The sequence below is a fragment of the Nicotiana sylvestris genome, chromosome 8 (genome assembly GCF_000393655.2).
Source record: "Nicotiana sylvestris chromosome 8, ASM39365v2, whole genome shotgun sequence".
NCBI classification, from domain to species: domain Eukaryota; kingdom Viridiplantae; phylum Streptophyta; class Magnoliopsida; order Solanales; family Solanaceae; genus Nicotiana; species Nicotiana sylvestris.
Window position 1 is genome coordinate 197,249,562 of NC_091064.1, and position 23,835 is coordinate 197,273,396.

The following is a 23,835-nucleotide window of genomic DNA, read 5'->3' on the forward strand; positions in this document are numbered from 1 at the left end:
ATCAAAATCTTAGTCTGATGAATCTTTCTCCTAAGATAACCAAAAAACAAAAAATGACCTAGTCTGATGAACCTTCTCCTAGGATCAAAATCTTAGTCTGACGAATTTTTCTCCTAAGATAGAGACCTAGTCTGACGAACCTTCTCCTAGGATCAAAATCTTAGTCTGATGAATCTTTCTCCTAAGATAACCAAAAAACAAAAAATGACCTAGTCTGATGAACCTTCTCCTAGGATCAAAATCTTAGTCTGACGAATTTTTCTCCTAAGATAGAGACCTAGTCTGACGAACCTTCTCCTAGGATCAAAATCTTAGTCTGATGAATCTTTCTCCTAAGATAACCAAAACAAAAAAAGACCTAGTCTGATGAACCTTCTCCTATGATCAAAATCTTAGTCTGACGAATTTTTCTCCTAAGATAGAGACCTAGTCTGACGAACCTTCTCCTAGGATCAAAATCTTAGTCTGATGAATCTTTCTCCTAAGATAACCAAAAAACAAAAAATGACCTAGTCTGATGAACCTTCTCCTAGGATCAAAATCTTAGTCTGACGAATTTTTCTCCTAAGATAGAGACCTAGTCTGACGAACCTTCTCCTAGGATCAAAATCTTAGTCTGATGAATCTTTCTCCTAAGATAACCAAAAAACAAAAAATGACCTAGTCTGATGAACCTTCTCCTAGGATCAAAATCTTAGTCTGACGAATTTTTCTCCTAAGATAGAGACCTAGTCTGACGAACCTTCTCCTAGGATCAAAATCTTAGTCTGATGAATCTTTCTCCTAAGATAACCAAAAAACAAAAAATGACCTAGTCTGATGAACCTTCTCCTAGGATCAAAATCTTAGTCTGACGAATTTTTCTCCTAAGATAGAGACCTAGTCTGACGAACCTTCTCCTAGGATCAAAATCTTAGTCTGATGAATCTTTCTCCTAAGATAACCAAAAAACAAAAAATGACCTAGTCTGATGAACCTTCTCCTAGGATCAAAATCTTAGTCTGACGAATTTTTCTCCTAAGATAGAGACCTAGTCTGACGAACCTTCTCCTAGGATCAAAATCTTAGTCTGATGAATCTTTCTCCTAAGATAACCAAAAAACAAAAAATGACCTAGTCTGATGAACCTTCTCCTAGGATCAAAATCTTAGTCTGACGAATTTTTCTCCTAAGATAGAGACCTAGTCTGACGAACCTTCTCCTAGGATCAAAATCTTAGTCTGATGAATCTTTCTCCTAAGATAACCAAAAAACAAAAAATGACCTAGTCTGATGAACCTTCTCCTAGGATCAAAATCTTAGTCTGACGAATTTTTCTCCTAAGATAGAGACCTAGTCTGACGAACCTTCTCCTAGGATCAAAATCTTAGTCTGATGAATCTTTCTCCTAAGATAACCAAAAAACAAAAATGACCTAGTCTGATGAACCTTCTCCTAGGATCAAAATCTTAGTCCGATGAATTTTTCTCCTAAGATAGAGACTTAGTCTGACGAACCTTCTCCTAGGATCAAAATCTTAGTCTGGTGAATCTTTCTCCTAAGATACCAAAAAAAAAAACAAGACCTAGTATGACGAGCTTTCTCCTAGGATCAAAATCTTAGTCTGATGAATCTTTCTCCTAAGATGCTAAAAAAAACATTTTGAAAAAAAAAGAAAAAAAAATGAGTCATTTTCCTAAACCCAGGCGCCCACCTGTATAACGAGAGGAATACATTTCAATCTTTTTCATTTCAAGTGTTGAACCCAGGCGCCCACCTGTATAACGAGAGGAATACATTTCAGTATTTGCATTTCATGCTCCAGGCGCCCACCTGTATAACAAGAGGAATACATTTCAGCCTTTACATTTCAAGCATTGAAGTTAGGCACCCACCTGTATAACAAGGGAATACATTTTAGGTTATATTTTATTTTAGGAGACTCACTTCCTAAATGGAGATTTTACTCGTAGGAGATGCACATCCTAGTCTAGTCTTTAGTTCACTCTCAGCATGGCATCAGTAGTATCAGAGCCTGCCTGTAGAGCGGAGGTTGTTGTATGCCGAAGATTGAATAAGTTAGGGGTCCTCCTGTAGAACAGCGGAACATCGTTCAAAGTCAAGCCGCAACCCATTGGGAAGCAGAAGGCTACAACAAAAATCCCCAGCATTCAACCAAGTTATAAATAGCAGAAGCTCGCCTCAAGAAGGCGAGTCAACAGGCTGAGATGGTCAACAAAAGCTAGTCACAAAAACAAAAAAAAAAACAAAAAAAAAAGAAAAAATGAATGAATCCAAAGCACGGAAGTGGAGAACAGATGTGATCTGCTCAAGAACTAGCGCCTACAACTAGCAAGTATCAAGGTTCAAATCCAAAGTCTGTATGAAGCACCATTCAACACTCAAGATCAAGTTTCAAAAGACTTAGAGATAGGAATTCTTGTAACTAGTAGCTAATAGGTTTAGTTAGTCTTTTTCAGTTATCATTTTTGATGTAATGGCAGGACCACAGAACGGAACCTCAACGGAACGGCACCTCGATCGGCTCTTCACCTCGGTACACTTTACCATATCTCTCATTTCCGAACTACACGTGGCCTGATTCCTGTAAAAACCAAGGATATGTAGGCATCTCAGATGCCAGGGCTCGGTCACATTCCCTCCCTTTCCTTAAGTGTAGTCCGTCCAAGTAATGGTCGGGTCAAAAACACGTCTAGTCGTTCTTTGTCGGAAAACTCTTCGTGTTTCCAGTCAAAGAGGGGCAGCTGTAAGCACGTGATTTTTGACCCTCCCCGAGAATTTTCACATTTTCTTTAGCATAAATATGTAATTGGGTCTAATATAGCCATTTTAACTATTTTTACTTTATTTCGTTGCAAAAAGAAAAATCACAAAAATACATATATAAATTTTAGTTTATGTATTTCTCATAAACTTGAAAAAATACAAAAATTGCACTTTATTTTGTAATTTATATAAATTCGAAAATTACAAAAAATATATAGTTCTATTAATGTTTGCAGTCATTATAATTTTGAAAAATACAAAAAAATATTACTTCATATTTTATCTTTATATATAAAAACGAAAATTACAAAAATAGTGTTATTAATATTTTGTAGCTATTTTAAATCTTGAAAAAATATTCAAAAAAAAGAGAAGATATAGTTTTGTTTAAATATTAGTCTTATTTTTGGTAGTTATTTTGCTTGCATAGGACTACTAGTTGAGCAACGTCGTGTTCCTATTTCTCGGGGCCGGGCAAAAAAAATATATTCGGGTTCAAACTACCTGGTTTTAGGCCTAATTTTCGGACCTAGCCCATAATAAACCGAGTCCACGACACGTGGGGAACCCCACCACGCGTGGGGGACATATGCCTTGAACCCCACCACGCGTGGGGCTCATTTTTCTTGGCACACACGGACATTTTGCTGAACAAAAGGGAGGACTTTTTTAAAAAATAAAAAACGGACAGACTTGGAAAATATTTTGGCTGGGTACTGTAGCCCTTCTTCTTCCTAAAGAAGAAGAAGAAAAAGCCCTAGAACCCTACCCCGAAAAACCAGTCGAAACCCCGTCTCCACCAGTCCGTCACCCATAACCGTCGACACTGTCCAAAACCAACGCCGGAAACCATCACCACTCCTCCTACTCCTAGCTCCGTCAAACCATTTTCCGGCGAACCTCCATTAAAGCCGTCGAGCAGCAATTGTTGTTGCTGCGTCGTCGCTGTCCGTTGACCCTACGTCCAAACGCCATAACCAGCACCAACTCCATCGTCTTCCTCACGACGAAAATACCACCACCATTGCTGCACCATCCTGCCCAAACCACCTGTCATAGCTGCTTCCTTGCGCACAGCTGAACCAAGCAGTCCGGTGACCATAACCCCAGGCCGCCTCCTCACCCCTCGCAACGAACCAGTATCGCCATCTCAGGCGACAACTGCGTTTCTTCTCCGTCCCAATCCCAGCTGTTGTGGCGTTTCTTCTGCTTCACCAACAGAAGCTTGGTGTCCTTCCCCATCTCCACGTCCAGTATATAGTAGTTCCTTCCAGCCCCCTCACGTTCAAAGGACCACACGAAAAAACCAGTAGCAGTCATCATCTTCTTCTTCGTCCGTTCGCGTTCGAGCTTATGACGCGAGCTATTCCGTTTGAGCTTTGATGACTGTTTCCATGGGTTCCCGTTCGAGGTCATCCGTTGAGGTCAATGTTGAGGACTGGTCCATGGCTCTATCCGTTTTTGTTTATTCAGGTTAGTAAACCTCAAACATTGAATAAGGAGATGTTATGTCAAAAGTTCAAAAATGCAATATAGAAATTGGTATGATAATTTTCTGCTTATGTTTTCACCATATGAGTTTTTGTTCATTTTTGGTGTTATGTATTTTTGTTTATTTGATATCATTTAATTAAGTAGGGTTAGTTGTTCTATGACACAGTTTAACGTCAATTTGTTCGTCTTTTCCCTTGCTTAGTTCATTCGGACAAAACTAGCATTACTTGTTGTTATTACTTCCAAAACACTCATTTTGCTAGATTCCTTTTATTAAATTTGTAACGAGTTATGAGATTTCAGTTGTAAATAGGCTATAAGGTTTAGTATTGTTAAAGGCATAAAATGGCATCCTTTTAAAAATATAAAAATAAAAATAAATAATAAAAAAAATAAGTAAAATGAGACGAGCCTCGCCAAATAAAAGGGACAAATTGCAGGGCCCTCTAAATGTATATATTAAATACTTAGATTCCGGGACGGGCCGTTTAGCAAATTTCACGGCCCTACCCAAAAAATAATAATGCGCTAGTTGCTTTAGGCGCGCCTTTAATAATGTTATCTCCCTAAACTCGGGTGCACATTTATGTGACCCAAATCCAAATCTCAACGAAATCGAAATGTGTCTCTAATCACGGGTACATTGACTGTGACGTGGTCTGAGATGCATTTCTATGACGTTGCAAATTCAATTTTTTAAAATAATAAATGGGACGAGCCTCGACAAACAAAAAATGCAAATTGCGGGGCCCTCAGTAAATACTTGTTTTAAATTTACTTAGAATTCAGGAGGGCCGCTTAGCGAATTTCGTGACCTTCCCAAAATAATAACACGATAGTCTCTTTAGGCGCGTGTTTAATAATCTACTTTCTTAAACTCGGGTGTGCATTTCATGTGACCCAAATCCAAATCTCAAAACATCAAATAAAATGCGTTCCGGATTGTGGGTGCATTTCATGTGACGCAGTCCAAAGACGTGTTTTAAGCGATGTTCACATTCTTGTAAAAACAATAATAATAAAGCGGTTAAAAGTTAAAATTTGCACATAAGTTCATATTCGTATAAAATCAGATAATCAAGCCAAATATAACAGTTGAGCGACCGTGCTAGAACCACGGAACTCGGGAATGCCTAACACCTTCTCCCGGGTTAACAGAATTCCTTATCCGGATTTCTGGTACGCAGACTGTAATATGGAGTCATTCATTTCCTCGATTCGGGATTAAAATTAGTGACTTGGGACACCCTAAATCTCCCAAGTGACGACTCTGAAATAAATAAACCAATCCCGTTTCGATTGTCCTTTAATTGGAAAAAACTCCCTTGCACCCTCGCGCGTGCGGAAAAAGGAGGTGTGACAGCTGGTCACCAAGATGTTCAAAAAGCAACTTGGCAACATAATGGAAGTATATATATACAACATGTTAGTCAAATCAAAAAGAAAAGAGGACCACATCGACCACTTGAGGGAAGCCTTCGACATACTTAGACGATATGACATGAAGCTGAACCCCGAGAAGTGTGCTTTCGGTGTGACCTCGGGAAAGTTTCTTAGTTTTTTGGTGTCGCAGAGAGGCATCGAAATCAATCCTGACCAAATCAAGACTATAGAGGGAATACCTGAAATTTTGACCAGCAAGAAACAGGTGCAGAAGCTGACCAGTCGTATAGCCGCCTTGTCGAGGTTCGTCTCATGATCCTCTGATAGATGCCACAAATTCTTCAACGTACTCAAAAAGGACAATGGACTCCAGTGGAATCCCAAATGCATCAATGCCCTAAGAAAATTAAAGGCATACTTGTCCTCGCCCCCATTACTCGCCAAGGCAGAACCAGGCGAATGTCTCTTAATCTACTTGGTCATATCCGACATCGCAGTAAGCGCAGTCTTGGTCCGTGAAAACAAAGGTACACAAAGTCCAATTTATTGCATTAGTAAAACCCTGGTCGATGCCGAAACTAGGTATCTCCACCTCGAAAAATTGGCCTCGGCATTAGTCGTAGCTTCACGAAAGCTGAGACCTTATTTCCAATGCCACCCCATCTCGGTGGTCATGACCTTCCCCCTAATAAGAATCTTTCATAAACCCGAGTCATCGGGTAGATTGACCAAGTGGGCCATCGAATTAAGCAAGCACGATATAACATATCAGCCGCAAATAACAAAAAGATCGCAAGTACTCGCCGACTTCAGCGCCAAAATACTGCTTGAGACCGAGCAGGAAGCCGCCCGTACCTCCCCAAGTTACCCGACCTATGGGTCCTATACACCGATGGTGCCTCCAACGCAGCAGGATCTGGACAGGGACTCGAGGTCCCAACAGGCAAAGTCATCTGCCAGTCGATACGGTGTCCCGACATGACTAACAATGAGGCCGAGTATGAGGCCGTAGTTACAGGACTAAAACTAGCTCTCAAGTATGGATCACAACGAGTCATCCTCCGTTGTGACTCACAACTCGTCGTCAACCAAATCACAGGGACTTTCCAAATCAAAGAACAAAGGCTACAAAAATATCAGGCAGAAATTCATAAGCTATTGCCCGAGTTCGACGAGTGCCAACTCGACCAGATACCCCGAGCACAAAACATTGAAGCAGACGGCCTTGCCAAATTAGCAGCAGCCACCAAAAACATAAGCGAAAAAGAAAAAGTGGTCACCCTCCTCCGTTCATCGATAGACCAAATTGAGGTATGCACTATAAACTTGACTTGGGACTAGCGCAACTGTATTATGTCATATATGCAGGATGGAGTGCTCCCACCTGACAAAAAAGAAGGCAAGAAGCTTCGAATGTAGGCGAACCGATACAAAATCATCAACCATGAGCTGTACAAAAGAACATTTGGCGGTCCCTTGGAGAAGTACCTAGGACCAAACCAAACTAGGCGCGTCCTCGAAGAAGTACACGAAGGCCACTATGGAGCACATACCGGTAATTAAGCCCTCGTTATATGCCTCATACGGGAAGGCTATTACTGGCCCACCATGAAAAAGGAAGTCGCCGACTTCGTTAGAAAGTGTGAATAATGCCAAAAATACACTCCAATGATCCACCAGGCGGGCGAGCACCTCCACTCTGTCACATCGCCTTGGCCATTCATCAAATGGGGGATGGACATCGTCGGACCCCTTCCAGCAGGACAAGGCAATATACGATTTCTTTTGGTTTAACTGACTTCTTTTTCCAAAATGGGTAGAAGCAGGTGCATTCGCCCGAATACACGAACAAGAAGTTATCACATTCATATGGAGGAACATCATATGTCGCTTCGGCATCCCCAAAGAAATCAGTTGTGACAATGGACCCCAATTCACCGGAAAAATACCGCTGAATTCTTCGAGAAATGGCGCATCAATCGAATACTCTCCATGCCATATCATCCCGCAGGCAACGGTCGGGCGGAGTCCTCCAACAAAACAATACTGAACATCATGAAGAAGAAGCTTGAGGACGCCAAGAGACTGTGGCCGGAACTGCTACCGAAAGTGCTATGGGCATACTGCACCATGCCAAAAACAAGCATAGGAGAAATGCCATATTCACTAGTCTATGGGACTGACACAGTGATACTAGTTGAAGTCAGGGAACCAAGTTTGATATACTCCAACGAGAGCGGACCAAGTAACGATGAGACCTCGCCGAAACAGATGAGCAAAGAGGCATGGCCTATATAAGAATGATAACTCAAAAACAGCAAGTAGAATGGTGCTACAACAAAAAATCCAAAGTCAGGCCACTCAAAGTAGGGGACTATATACTCAAAGCCAAAACACAAGCGAGCAAAGACCCATGGGAAGGAAAACTGGGAACCAATTGGACAGACCATACAAAATCATGGCAACAATAAACAAAGGGTCATTCCAACTACAAACAATGGAGGGAAAACTACGACCAAACAATTGGAACGTCGCCCACCTCAAATACTTCAACTTCTGAAGATGGACATCCTCCAAGTTGTACTTTTTTTCCCTCACCCGAGTTTTGTCCCAATTGGGTTTTCTCGGGGAGGTTTTAATGATGCGACGAAGGGGGCATCTCTAAGTTTAGGTATTAAGTTCATTGCCCCGCCTATCGACTACTTTTCTAGGTCCAGCGATGAAGGGACTAGATAAATTGGGACTCATCGAATGTATGTACAGACCAAAAAGAAATATGTAATATTCTCCAATGAATAAACAAAGCAGTATGACATTCTTACACAACTCCACCAAATTTACACATCACACCAATGCAAAGGAAATGTACATTCGACCTTATTCGAATTGATATACATTCGACCTTGTTCGAATCAATCTACATTCGACCACACGCGAATTAACTTACATTTGACCTCATTCGAATTGATATACATTCGACCTCGTTCGAATCGATCTACATTCGACCTCGTTTGAATCGATCTACATTCGATCTATCTCGAATTAACTTACACTTGACCTCATTCGAATCGACATACAATTGACCTTATTCGAATTGATCTACATTTGACCTCGTTCGAATTGATCTACATTTGACCTCGTTCGAATCGACCTACATTCGACCTCGTTTGAATCGATCAACATTCGACCTCGCTCGAATTAACTTACATTCAATCTCGTTCGAATCAACTTACATCCAACCGACTAAAAGTCAGGGACTTTCTCACAAAAAAACACTTACGGGAAAGAAAAAAGAAAGAAGAGCTAGAAATACACAGCAAAAGACAACTGTTCCATTTCAATCATTCCATTCCAATACATTTTTTCAAAGGGCTGGAAAGACTCCCCCACAAAAAATAGCAAAAAACAAAAAAGCAAAAACCAAGTACAAAGACTTCACGCTGCATCATCCCTCCTATCACTAACGTCACCGACATAATCATTGTCATACCAAGGGTCGGAGGCAAGCCCATCTAAGGCGTCTTCATCATCTTCTCCTCCGGGCGTACCGGGATCATAACCACATGCATCACGAGCTGCATGAGCCTTGACACGAACATCCTCAAATTTTTCCTCGGAAATCTTCCCAGCCGTCTTCAAAGACCTGTATATGTCAAGTTGGGCCTCAGCATGAATCCACATTTCATACAACTCCCGCAACACACCGAGAGCAGTAGAAGTATGAGAAGTAGACAGCTGGGCCTGCATTTGCGCCTTCTCGGCTCTTAGGGCGATAACCTGCTCATTCAGCTCAGACAGCTCCAGCTTTAAAACCCAATCATCTCCTCAAACCTTGCCTCCTTGAGCACCGAAGTTTCCGCCTCATTAGCTCGCTCAAACCTGCAAACACGATGGGCGCCCCCTAGGGCTGACGCCTCCGCCACAGCGGTCATTCTTGCTTTCTCAGCTCGGCCCAACTCTTTGACCCTGGTGCTCAAATCACCCCTCAAGTTGACGGCCCTAGCTTTGCTCAGCCCGAGTTCAACCCTTAAAGATGCCACCTGCGCCTGAAGGCCAGTGGTTTTGGCCATCACTCCCTTGCTTACCTCGAGCTCATCCTCCTTATCCCTTAGCGCCCCCTCAAGCATGTTGCACCTGCCAATGGCCCTTATAAGCTCTTCATCCTTCTCTCTCAGCTCCTCATCCTTCTGCTTGAGCCCGTCGCGAAGCATCTGAAATTGGTCGTCCTGGATAAGCAAGTCGACTAGCGTTCGGTGCTTAGAACGATACTCTCTGTACTTGGATATTATCTTCTTGAAAAGGGCCGTCCTACGCTCTTCCCGTCGATCATGCTCAATCTCCATAATGAGGGTCTGACACGCAAATGAAGACAAGTCAGCGGAAGTAAATTACACATACGAAATAAACTAACCTAACATAGGAAAAGCAAACTTACTCTCAAGGACATGCCAAATATACCAACAACAGATCCGCATCCTTCAACGTCTGCAGCATCCTGTTCTCAGAATCTGCACACAGAGGAGCGAAGGCCGGCATCGCCTATTCCGAATTGGCCAAGAGGTCATAATCTACAGGGATGACTATATACCGATCAGGCCCCTCCGTCTTTATCTCCACTCGGGTAAACCTCTCCTCAAAAGCCCATACCTTCTCAGGATCAATATCGGAGCCCGACCCATCATCTTCTACGAGGATGGTTTTATCCCTTCGTCCGCTGATGATGAGCCGACCCCAGCTATTCGTACAAGCTCCCCTCTGTCGAAGGTCCCCTCAACCTCTGAAGGCCTTTCCTCTATGGAGATAGCCAGCATGGGAGCAGCATCAATGCCCAGTAAGGGCGCTGCCTCCGCATACAAAACAATGGGCCTTTCCGATTTGGTATCAGCAGCACCGACCCTTCCAGTCTCCATCCTCTGCTTTTTCCTCGGTATCGCATCCACCTCGTCATGAGACGACTCATTAATTAGGTGCAGATCGTGGTAATTAGAGGTCTCAGCCGACAAAACGACTGCCTGCGAGGTGGAATCACCCAACGACAGAGCTAAAGTTTGACCCACTTGTACAGACTCAGCCAGTATGAATTGCATTCCATCCAAAGCGACTGCCTGGCGGAATGCGGGCACTGGAGCCTTCGCCTTCTTGGAAGCTCGCCGACCTGGCACAAAAAGAAAATTATGTTTAACAAAAAATGATGACAAGACGGTGGTAAGCTATAAAGAAAACGAAAGGGTCTTTAAAATGGGAATCAGACTCACTAGTCAAAGGCTTGGGACCGAATCGCTTGTTAAAGGACGTCCAGTCACGAATTCCCACAGTATGAGGTAAGACGCGGTTACCCAGTCTTCGATATCAGGTACCAAGGAAGGTAGACGCCTACCAGCTAAAAGTAGAAAGACATGAGCAAATCAGAAACAAAAGGAGGGGGGGTAAACAAAATATATGTGATGGTAAAAGACCCTTACGATTGAAGTTCCACTGCTCAGGGAACCCGACTGGGTTCGTTACTACGTGTTTGGTCCTGACGAAGAAGTAATTGCACCAGAACCGGCGGTTCGCCTTTTTATCCATCCCTGTCACCAATCCTTTGGTTTCACATTGGCGAAGATGAATCAGCGTGCCTCGGTAGAAATTATGCGAGAAGAGATGCAACAGATGACAGATGAAGACTTCACAGCTAGCCAACTTTGTGAACTTTGCCGTATCAAAAAAACTTTGTATAGGTAATGGAAAAATTGTGTCGGGCAGACACCATAAAAGCGGCAGAACTCCTCAGCTAGTGAGGGGAGAGGAAGAGAGTAACCCACCAAAAATGGGTATTGGTAGGAAGCGCAATACCTAGGCCGGTGAACTTGTATTGAGTCGTTCCTCGCCGAAAAAATATCGACGTGAGCAGGAATACAGAATTTAGACCGCAGGTCAGATATTTGCTTTGACCCCATGACTGATAGTACCTGCTCAGGAGCAGGGGCAGGTTTTTTCTGAAAGTCATTTTTGACCGACGGGTTCCGAGGAACTATCTCCTCCATGGTGGGAAAACTTTCGTCTTCCGCAACTGTAGGTTCACCACTATAGGAAGGCATAGCTACCGATAAAAGGGTGGCATCCGAGACTATGTCAGAAGTATGAGGGAAATGTGTCATTTCTGCAGTGACGTGTATATAGTAGAGCCGAAAGGAGAGTATCAACGGAAAAAGAAACCGTAAGCTAGAGATGAAAAGCAGAAGGAAATCGGAAGCAGGGGCTAGAGAAAAAGCAGAAGAAGTGCGAAAAGTTTCATTTTTCTAATCTCCCTTCCCCTATTTATAAGATATTGAGGCACCCAGATCGATGCAAGAAACTGCCATGGACACTAAAATCGAAGCAACAAAGGCACAGAAAACGATGCATTGCATCGGAAAGATGCGTAATAATGACGTATGTGGCCATGACATCATCCTATGACTAGCCACGCCATCCACAACCTTTGAGCTGATCCGTCATCAATGTGACATCGACTAATTCCGCTCGTTCGTCACGGCGGAATGTCTTGTGATTAGATATAGATAAAATTCACTCAACGAGTACTCCCAAGAGGACGACCTCAATAAGCGGAGGGACTAACTGTATGGGTAAAAATTAAGTCTAGTTTAGCGAATGCAGGCGGGCGAGCTGAGGTCGAGGTCAAAATCAAGCATGGTCCAGTGGCGAGGAGTCACTCAGAGAGAGAGACCAGCGCCGAGGTCGAGTAGAGAACAAACAGTTGCAACTGTTATAATATTCCTAGGATTATGAATAGGAATATTCCATTGAATAATCTCCCATATTATAATTTTTTAGGATTTTCTAGAGATATTCCTTATAAATAGGAAGAGAGAATAAACAAAAGGGAGAAGGGAACTTTTATGAAAGATCACCTTGTAAAAAATTGACTATCAAGAATATACAAAAAAACCTATCGTGTCTCCTCTATTTGATTCCATTACAAAACATTCCTCTTTTATTCACAAGATCCGAGAACACGTTATTTATTCTCATAAGTCTGATGTCACATGCTATAGCTAGAAGAAGGAATCATCCATCCCATTTAACACTTGGGTGACAAATTCCTTCTTATTACATTTAATGTCATTTGTCACATATATTGCATGTTTTCATCCTCATATTTATTAACAGTCATTGAGCATTAACTTAGCATTCATTGATTTGAGCACGGTCCTGTACCCTCCAAGTTGCTGAACTTTAGATCTGGGATTTATTACTTTTAACTTGGATTCACCCTTTGTCTATTTATTAAATTGATTCAACAAAAAGAGCTTAAAATTTTTTGGTCGAACAATCTTAAACAAGCTTCAATGGCTGTCCATGGAGCTTTCAGTTTAATCTTTCGACTCAATCCAACAAACTAACGTTTAGTGATTTCTAAAACTAATTAAGGTGCTTTATTCTCGGAATTCAAACTTAAATGAATTAAAACATTGCAATATTACTCAAGTCCAATGTATCAAAAAGTTTGAACTACCTTTGTGTTTTAGCAAAATAGACTTGTGTTACAAAATGATATTTGGACTATTTTGATAGATATTTTATTTTGGGCTAGTTTTGGTTAAAATTATTTATGAAGCGACACTTTGGATAGTTTTCCCAATCTTTTTCTTCATTGCTTCCAAGTATCCCTTTTACAGACTTCAAAAATTTTGCAAACTGCAAAAATCTTAAAACACTACTAAGCCATCATGACACCATTGCTCAAATTCCCAAAAAAAAAAAAAAAAAAATTGCTTGAGAATAAATCAGAAGTGTGTAATTGTGGATCAAGAGGAGTAGTTATCTCTGAGTCTGTAATTATTCTTGAGAAGGAAAAGAAATGAAATTTCAAGAAAAGGAAAGTAAAGACTATACTTATAACCACATATGCTTTAACTTCTTCATTAAACCCTTTCATTTCTTCACTCCTCGAATAAATTACATTAACAAAACAGTGGAATATAAGGGAAAAATGAAGATTCTTTTGGGTATATCCACGTATAAATGAAGAGCAAGCCTTGTTTTTAGTTAAAATAGCACGGGCTAGTCAGTTTTCGGATTGATCGTTCAAAAATAGCCAGTGTTTACGAAGTCATTGAAAAATAGCCACTATTTTGCTGCAACAGGGACCGATCCAACATAATATACTGGAGATCGGTGCATCTGTGTATGAACTTCCAGCATATTATGTTGGAACTCCAACACGCGGAAAGTTCCAGCATAATATACTGGAGATTGGAGCACCTGTGTATGAACTTCTAGCATATTATACTGGACCGGTATATTATACTAGAACTCCAGTATATTATGCTGGAGTTCCAGTATACTTATGCTGGAACTCCAGTATACTTATGCTGGAACTCCATTATAATATGCTGAGGTTCTAGTATACTTATGCTGGAACTCCATTCTAATACGCTGGAGTTCTAGTATACTTATGCTGGAACATCATTATAATATATTGGAGTTCCAGTATACTTATGTTGGAACTCCAGTATATTATGCTGGAGTATTTTTCGAGTTTTGAATAGTGTTTTCATTCAGATTTATCCTTACACGAAAAATGGCTAAATTTCGATTACTTTTGAAACTGTGGCTATTTAATGACCACTTGTACATCTGGCTATTTTTATATTTCTCCCTTGTTTTTAATAGGGGTGACAATTTAAGCTCAATCTCATTTAATCCGCCTAATCCGTCCAAGATTGGGCCGGTCATTGACCCGCCCATTTGTTTAACTCAACTAATCTATACTCAGCCCGTCTAAAGTTGCCTTGATTTTTAGCCCAAATTGATTCACGGGTAATTTTGCTAAAATATCTTTAAAATAATTCTTTTTTGTTTGATATGTTATATATAACTATAACAAAATTAAATAAAAAGTCTTATTTAACAATTAAGGAATTCATAAGAAAATAATACACATTAATTAAAGCTCGGCAAGAGTTGCGTGGTTGGACTATGACCCAAGTTTTAGCCCATCTTGACTTAAACCATTTCAGCCCAATTTTGGGCGGGTCAATCTCAATCCATTTTATCTCGCCCAAAATCAGCTCAATCCGCCCATTTGACCCCTCTAGTTTTTAGTTATAGGCCACGCGGTTAAGTTTTGTGGGGGTTGCACTATTTTTGCAAAACAGAACCACTCATTGATTTTACCACCACAAATATGGCTGAGAATTTAGTGCGGAAAGAAGACAGAGACTTCACTTTCTCCCATTATTCATTTGACTATGTTACATTGCCTTCATACCTTATTGGCATTGCTCAGTCCAAGAAGGTGTACAAGTAACTGAAACTTGAGAAATATCTTGAAATTTAACATCTTAGAAATATCTAAAATTTTCGTGGCCACCCTTTTTTGCAAATAATGAACCTCCAGAGGACTGGAGAGGAATTCATTCATCTTTTCATATTTACTTTTAAATAATAAAAAGAGGACTTCTTTTCATGTTTTTCTGCCAGTATTGCAATTTTCTAATGTTTCTATAAGTATTCTCAATCAGATCTGGAATAAACAAGTAAAAAAACCTGGCAACTACCTCAAAATATTAGACATGCGACATGGGTTACTATTATATTTTCAAGGAATTAACTTATATACAGATAACGTAAATAATTTTTACACAATTAACATAGATTTACATGTTGTAGCATATGTCTACCTTGTTTTTCAAGTGATTAGTGAATTATTATGGACAACTAATGTTAGAACCCACGCGATGCACGGATAATTTAATGTAAAAATAGCACGGTATAGCCAATTTTCGGACTGGTCGTTCAAAAATAGCCAGCGTTTACGAAGTCAATGAAAAATAACCACATTTTGCTGCAATAGAGACCGGTCCAGCATAATATACTGGAGTTCGGTGCACCTGTGCATGAACTCCAGCATATTATGCTGGACCGGCATACTTTGCTGACTCCAGTATAATATACTGGAGACTGGAGCACCGATGCTCCAAACTATATTATACTGGACAATTATACTTGCTGGAACTCCAGTATATTATGCTGGAGTTCTAGTGTACTTATGTTGAACTCCATCATATTATGCTGGAGTTCCAGTATACTTATCCTGGAACTCCAGTATAATATGCTGGAGTTCAAGCATACTTATGCTGGAACTCCAATATAATATACTGGCGTATTTTCCGGATTTTGAACAGTGTTTTCGCTCAGATTTATCTAAAGTGGCTAAATTTCGATTACTTTTGAAACTGAGTTATTTTTGAACGATCAATCGTAAATCTAGCTATTTTTGAATTTCTCCCTAATTTAATAGAATAATAATCTTATAAAATTATGATCTGATATATCAGGTAAAATATCTTTCTCTCATCTCTTTTAACAGCTGAAAACAGAAGAAAGAAAAACTAATTTTACAATAAGTCCGCTCCAATGTTAAATACTAGTATAATTGATAATATTTATTTCACATTTAAATGGATTTCTATTTTTTTTCCTTTTTTGCCATCATTCCTCATTAGCGTCGGCAACGTTTATGTGTTATATTATTGAGGACACAACGGTTAATAAAATGCAGTTATATCATGTATGTGTCACCACGTTAAGTAGAATACAGACCTTGAAAAAGTATGCCGACTTGTTTTAAAACTTTGCACCTTTTTTGGAATATCTAAATAGAGCCCACCAAATTTGTCTCCTTTATGAATCATGCACCTGAAACCTTCAGGATCTTGCTTTATAAATATGCAAGTATACAACCACAACTTCATCAATTCTTACATCTTCTATTATCAAAAACAGCAAGTCTTACATTTTCTATTTTAAAAAAAAACAAATGACTTTAGCAGTTCATTCTTCAACTTCTTTTATCAATATAAAAGAAACCAAAGGTATTAAAACACCTGATGATTTCTTAGGCATGGTTTCGTTTGCACAAACGAAGCCATCTTGCCTTCTCATAACAAAGAGTTCCATGCAAGAAGCTCACCTCTCTCATGAGAGAGTTATCGGTAATCCCATAGAAGGGAGGAAAAATGAGAAAAGAGAAAAACTTCATGTGCTAACAACTACTCACAGCAATAACAGTACAGCAGTACCTGTTTTTGTGATGCTGCCACTTGATACCGTAACCATGGGAGGGAAATTGAACAAGCCGCGATTGATGAATGCGAGTTTGATTGCCTTGAGAAGTGCTGGAGTTGAAGGAGTAATGGTGGATGCTTGGTGGGGTTTGGTTGAAAAAGATGGACCCCATAAGTATAACTGGGAAGGTTATGCTGAGCTTGTCAAGATGTGTAAAGAACATGGCTTGAAACTTCAAGTTGTCATGTCTTTTCACCAGTGTGGTGGAAATGTTGGAGACTCTTGCAGGTACTAATAAAATGCAGTTTATGTATTATGCTTGAATAAATATTCAATTACACCATATCTGGCTTTATCACAATCTGTATTCTGCTCTATTTCCATTTGGCTCTAATAAGCTGCTAGTATTATAGAGAGAGTAAATCTTCAACCCCAACAATCTACTGTAGTAATACACCATTATTTGCATAGATCATGAAATATCTAGTTAGGTTATGATAAACTAGGAAGTTTACCATTTCTGTTCTCATATTCACAAATCACAACACCAGTAAGGCAATTCCTGTCATCTTAGTAGTGTTTCCCAAAGCTTTTAAAGGGAATAGACAATTATTATTTTTCTCAAATAATCCAATACCCCTATAGAATCTCAGCTTTCTTCAAGTTCTCAGTCCTTGCATGAAATGGTTAACAAAATTATAATCTTTGGCAAAAGACAGTCTGCTGCAATCCAAAGTAATACTTAATAGCTTACAAGTGAATACTTCAAGTGAAACTGGAATTTCTTCTCGCTATTCAGAATCATAGTTCTAGAAGAAATCAAACTGTCGCTAAAAATTGTAGTGAATTTTGCAGTATTCCCCTACCTCCGTGGGTACTTGAAGATATCGGGAAGAATCCAGATCTCGTCTACACAGATAGATCAGGCAGGAGAAATCCAGAGTATATTTCCTTAGGTTGTGATATGTTACCAGTACTCAATGGAAGGACACCCATTCAGGTATACGCTGACTATATGAGGAGCTTCAGAGAAAGATTCAACGATTACTTGGGAGATGTCATAGTGGTAAGACTTCTGCTATACAATCACATAACCAATATTATTTACTTCAATAGGAGACTTCCTACTAATCTACCAAACTCTAAAGCAACAGTAACTGAAAAGAACAAGCACAAGCTTTAGAAAAATAAACACACAGCATGCAAAAGATAACCTAGTGTTTTTATCTCCGCTAGGATTTGAATCTGAAACCTCATGGTTCTCAAAATATTTCATTGGCCACTAGGCCACACCCTTGGGTGTTATACTCCTATTATATTTTCCAAGCTAAAATGGTAGGAAAACTTGAAATTGACATTCTATTTTCTTCTACAGGAGATTCAAGTGGGATTGGGTCCGTGTGGGGAGCTAAGATATCCATCCTATCCGGAAAGCAATGGTACTTGGAGATTTCCTGGAATTGGAGAATTCCAGAACTATGACAAGGTAACTTTTTGCATCTATTGTCAGAGATATTAATAAAATCGTTTTTCCTTACATAAGTAAATCTCAGAAAAAAATAGAAAGACCTTCAGAAGCTGGAAAAAATAAACTAACTTCTTTTTTGTCAACACAGTACATGAGAGCTTCATTGGCAGCATCTGCCAAGGCGGCAGGAAAGGATGACTGGGGCCAGGGAGGGCCTCATGACTCAGGAAAGTACAACCAATTTCCTGAGGATACTGGATTTTTCCAAAATGATGGAACATGGAACAGTGAATATGGAAAATTCTTCCTAGAGTGGTATTCAGGAAAGCTACTGGAGCATGGCGACAGGATCCTAGGAGCAGCAGAAAGTATATACCAAGGAACTGGGGCTAAACTATCTGGAAAGGTAGCTGGGATTCATTGGCATTACAATACTAGATCACATGCTGCAGAGCTAACAGCAGGATACTACAATACGAGAGACACAAATGGGTATCTACCTATTGCACGTATGTTCGGGAAACATCATGTTGTATTTAACTTTACATGTATGGAAATGAGGGATGGTGAACAGCCCCAGAGTGCAAATTGCTCACCAGAAGGCTTAGTTCGACAAGTAAAAAAAGCAACTAGAACTTCTGAAGTAGAACTTGCTGGAGAAAATGCTCTAGAGAGGTATGATGGTGGAGCATATTCTCAAGTTTTGGCAACAAGCAGGTCAGATTCTGGAAATGCATTGAGCGCATTTACATTCCTAAGAATGAACAAACGCTTGTTTGAGCCAGAAAATTGGCAGAATTTAGGGCAATTCGTGAAAAGCATGTCAGAAGGAGGCCGAAATGCTAGACGTCCAGAGTGTGACTCAAGCAGGGCAGACCTCTATGTAGGATTTATCAAAAAGACTCATTCTATGAAAGTTCAAGAGATAGCACTAGTGTAAAGATATGTATATGTATAGAGGTAATATGGTCATCCCATTGTAGGTTAGCAGAGAACAGTGGCAAAAAGTATTAAAGTGCCATTACTCATAGCACCTAAAAGAGTCCACAAGAATTTGAGCCTGTGTCTGAAACTAAACTATAGACGACAAGAAAAAGAAGCTTCGTCTGTCAATCTTCCCCATTCTGGTTCAGAGGTTGTGAAGCTCCGGGGCATTGGGATGATGAGACAGCATCATACAAGGATTTGAATGAGCATATTCTTTTCTTTGTACAAATCAATAATTTTCTGCCTTCCACGTTTATTATTGTAATAAAGGAGCTAATAATATTGCTTCCTATACATGCATTTTCCTGTTAATATTTCTGCTTTCTTCCTTCGAGGTATCAATTATCAGCGAGCAACTTACTTGAGTGTCTGATAAACATATCACTAGTTCAATTTTCAAGCAGAGAAGATCACCACTACCCCAATCCTTTGCAGATAATCATTTAACAGAACAATCCATGCATGCTGAAAGATTACAAACATATCAGCAATATGGTGAAAAGTCAGGCTTCAGAGCCCTCACAAAATTACTTTTGACCTCTTAGCAATATATATTTAGCCATGTTTATGAATATTTGAAAAGATTATTGAACAAAGTCCACCCATTAATGATATTTGTCAGCACTTATGTTGTCTTCTCAGCCGTTAAAGAAAATTTAAAGATCATGAGAGTTTTTGTAACAAAGGAAAAGAAACAGGTACTGTACAAAAAAATTCACAACTGACAGCAATATCGACTTGCCTTATACATGGTGTACAGCCTATGTACTTCATGTTGGGATAAAATAAATAATCCCGCCCAGGAATAATATCCACAGCAAATAATAATAACACAAGAGAGTAACAATGATACCAAATATTTTAGCTATATAAAATACAATATCCGAGTGTAGCAATATTACCACTATAATATTACAACTCAGTAGTGTCAAGAGACTACTACAACTTTGAAAGAAATAACACTCTTTACTTAACACACCTCACTACAATATTATTACCACTCACTAGTTATCTCACAGACAACAATCTGTGGATTACTCTCTCTAACTTTTATTGTTTCTCTCTTATTTTGGTGTATTTTAAAGGAGAAATGAAGCCTGCTATTTATAGGCACATTTTCACCAACCAAACCAATTTGATTGGTTAATCAATGTGCAAATTCCAGCCCAATCTTGAAAAATCTTAAGTTTTTTTTTTCTTCCGTCCATCACTCCTCTTCCTTTTATTCAATGTAGTAGGTGAGTCAATCACTCCTCTTTCTTTTTCTTTTATTCAATGTAGTAGGTATGGACTCCACAAATCTCTCCCTTAATTTTGATTTTTTTCTTCATTCCAAGTCTTGATCTCAATCTTTGAAAATCTTCAAACTTGAGAGCCTTTGTGAAGATATCTGCAACTTGATCATGAGACTTCACATATTTGAGCTCGACTTCCTTCTTCGCAATGCACTCTCTGATGAAATGATACCTTGTATCTATATGCTTGCTTCGATCATGATACACTGGATTCTTCGCGAGTGCCTGTGCTGATTTGTTATCAATACAAATCTCTGTAGCTTCCATTTGTGGCAAATTGAGCTCCTTCAATAATCTTCTTAGCCAAATAGCATGACAGGTACATGATGTTGCTGCTATATATTCGGCTTCACAAGTCGAGAGAGTAACAATGGACTGTTTCTTTGAACTCCAAGAAATAACACAATCACCCAAGAAAAATACAAAACCAGTTGTACTTTTTCTATCATCAATATCTCCCGCATAATCACTATCACAAAATCCCATAAGACTGAAATCACTAGAAGAAGAATAAAATAGCCCAAAGTCAATCGTACCTTTTAGGTAGCGAAGAATTCTTCTAGTGACCTTCAAGTGAGTAGAGGTAGGAGCCTCCATGAACCGGCTAACTACTCCAACTGCAAAGAGTATATCTGGCCTGGTACAAGTCAAGTACCTCAAACTTCCCACAAGACTTTTGAAGAATGTGGGATCCACTTTTTCTCCTTCATCAAACTTGGACAATTTTGTCCCACTTTCCATCGGTGTGTTCACGGGGTTGCAATCGAGCATGTTGAACTTCTTCAATATCTCCTTTGTATAGCTTTCTTGAGAGATAAAAATTCCATCCTCCATCTGCTTCACTTCTAGGCCCAGGTAATATGACATGGGCCCTACGTCTGTCATCTCGAACTCACGGGACATATCTTTCTTGAAAGCTTCAAACAAACTTGGGTTATTACCCGTGAAAATAAGATCATCAACATAAAGACAAACAAGTAAGATATCTCCATTAGTATGAACTTTAAGGTAAAGAGCATATTCATGGAGACAACGAGTAAACCCATTGTCTTGAAAATATTTGTCGATGCAACTATTCCACGCTCGCGGGGCTTGCTTTAATCCATATAAAGCTTTATTCAACCGCAACACTTTATCTTCATGGTTTTTGACCACGAAGCCCAATGGTTGTTCAACATAGACTTCTTCTTCAAGATAGTCATTCAAGAAGGCTGACTTGACATCTAGTTGATGTATCTTCCACTTCATTTGTGGCGCCAAAGAGATCAGCAAACGAATTGTCTCCATGCGGGCAACAGGTGCATAGACTTCTTCATAGTCAATGCCTTGCCTTTGCTTGTAGCCTTTAGCCACAAGTCGTGCCTTGTATTTCTCCACATCTCCATCAACATTCTTCTTTATTTTGTATACCCATTTCACTCCAATTGCTCGATGACCCTTGGGAAGAGTTGTTAACTCCCAAGTGTTGTTCTTCTCTATTGACTTGATCTCCTCCTCCATGGCTTGTCTCCACCTTTGTCTGTAACAGCTTCATCAAAGTTCATTGGTTCACTGTCAGCAAAGAGACAATATAAAAAATCAAAATTAGTAACTTCTTCAGTGTCATCATAGATCTCTTGAATGCTCCTTATCCTTTGCGGCTGTTCATTTGAACTTTCTTGAGAAGAGGGAGATGCAACATTTGTTGGAGAAGAAGGTAGAGTTGTGTCCTGCACAGGTTCCACGGTCTCCGGTTCTTCTTCATCACCAAAGTATGGAAGAAAATCATATGAAGTTTCTTCCTCAGCTTCCCAATTCCATGCCAGTTCTTCATCAAATTCAACATCACGACTTACCACCACCTTACCGCTACTTGGGTTGTATAGCTTGTAGCCTTTTGAACTCGTATCATAGCCAACAAACACATGCTTGACACTTCGATCGTCAAGCTTTGCTCTCCCTTGATGTGGCACATGAGCATAGGCTATGCTCCCAAAGATTCTTAAGTGCTTGACACTTGGCTTTCTTCCACTCCATGCTTCTTGAGGGGTTTGATCTCTAACATTTCTTGTTGGAGACCTGTTATTCAAATAAACTGCACAAGAAACAGGTTCGGCCCAAAATTCCTTAGGCATACTTTTAGCTTTCAACATACATCTAGCCATTAAGAATCGTTTGATTCTTTCTCTCTGCAATACCATTTTGTTGAGGTGAATAAGGTACCGTTAGAGGGCGACGAATTCCATGAAGTTGACATAAGTCATTAAATTAGTTTGAGGTGAATTCGCCTCCTCTATCGGACCTTAGAGCTTTAATTTCATAGCCACTTTCTTTCTCCACAAGTACTTTGAAATTTTTAAAAACAGCAAAAGCTTCAGATTTTTGGTTCAAGAAATAAACCCAAGTCTTTCTACTAAAGTCATCAATGAAAAGCAGAAAGTATTTTCTTTTACCAAAAGAAGGTGGATTGATTGATCCACACACATCAGTGTGGACAAGCTGGAGCGGCTTGGTTGATCTTGACATGGCCTCCTTTGGAAAACTCCTCCTTGCATGTTTTCCAAGAAGATAAGTTTCACACAATTGATTGGGATGGTTAATTGATGGTATCCCATGCACCATGTTCTTTTCTCCCATTGATTTGAGCGCTTCAAAATTTAAGTGCCCAAATCGCATGTGCCAACACCATGATTCATCTTGCACATTAGCCTTCAAACACTTTGCATCAATTGTTTTAAGATTCAGAGAAAACAATCTATTCTTTGCCATATGCACTTTAGCAATTAGAATTCCACTTAAATCTCTAAGCCAAAGATGCATATTTTTCATGTAGATGTCATATTCCTTTTCAAGAAGTTGGCCCAAACTTAAAATATTACTTTTTAATTTTGGCACATAATAAATATCTTGAATTAACTTGTGACTACCATCTTTACAGGAAATCAGAATCGTACATATCCCTTCGATTTGAACCTTTGAGGTATCTCCAAAGGACACATTACCTCTCACTGTTTTATTGATCTCCACAAACTTCTCTTTGCATCCACACATATGATTGCTTGCTCCATTGTCCAAATACCACGAGTTGCAATCATCTCTGTCTTCTTCCTTGAGTGTCATCAACAACGTTGACTCATTTTCTTCTTTCTTGTCGTCAACAAGGTTAGCCTTTTCTTCAACATTGCTACGACATTCCCAAGAGTAATGGCCAAATTTATGACAATTATAACATTCAATTTTTGATTTGTCATACCTTTGTCCATTATTTTCTTGGTAGTATCCACGTCCTCTTCCTCCTCTTTGTCCACGACCACGACCTCTGAATGTTTGGTGGATTTTAACTTCATTGTTGAAGTTATTACCATTACTTCTTCCTCTTCCATGACCTCCTCGACCTCGGCGTCGTCC

The 23,835-nt window shown here is 39.7% G+C and overlaps 2 protein-coding genes across 2 annotated transcripts; one reads left to right on the forward strand and one right to left on the reverse strand.

Annotated features, from left to right (window-relative positions):
• Nucleotides 1-16,373: 16,373 nt before the first annotated feature.
• Nucleotides 16,374-19,902, forward strand: LOC104241648 (beta-amylase 3, chloroplastic-like). Its single transcript, XM_009796593.2, has 4 exons — nt 16,374-16,986; nt 17,554-17,764; nt 18,074-18,184; nt 18,315-19,902. The coding sequence occupies exons 1-4, from the start codon at nt 16,451-16,453 to the stop codon at nt 19,104-19,106; spliced, it is 1,650 nt and encodes a 549-aa protein (XP_009794895.2). The 5' UTR covers nt 16,374-16,450; the 3' UTR covers nt 19,107-19,902.
• A 519-nt stretch (nt 19,903-20,421) lies between these two features.
• Nucleotides 20,422-21,735, reverse strand: LOC138876214 (uncharacterized mitochondrial protein AtMg00810-like). The gene has a single exon (XM_070155119.1). The coding sequence runs from the start codon at nt 21,733-21,735 to the stop codon at nt 20,422-20,424; it is 1,314 nt and encodes a 437-aa protein (XP_070011220.1).
• Nucleotides 21,736-23,835: the final 2,100 nt, after the last annotated feature.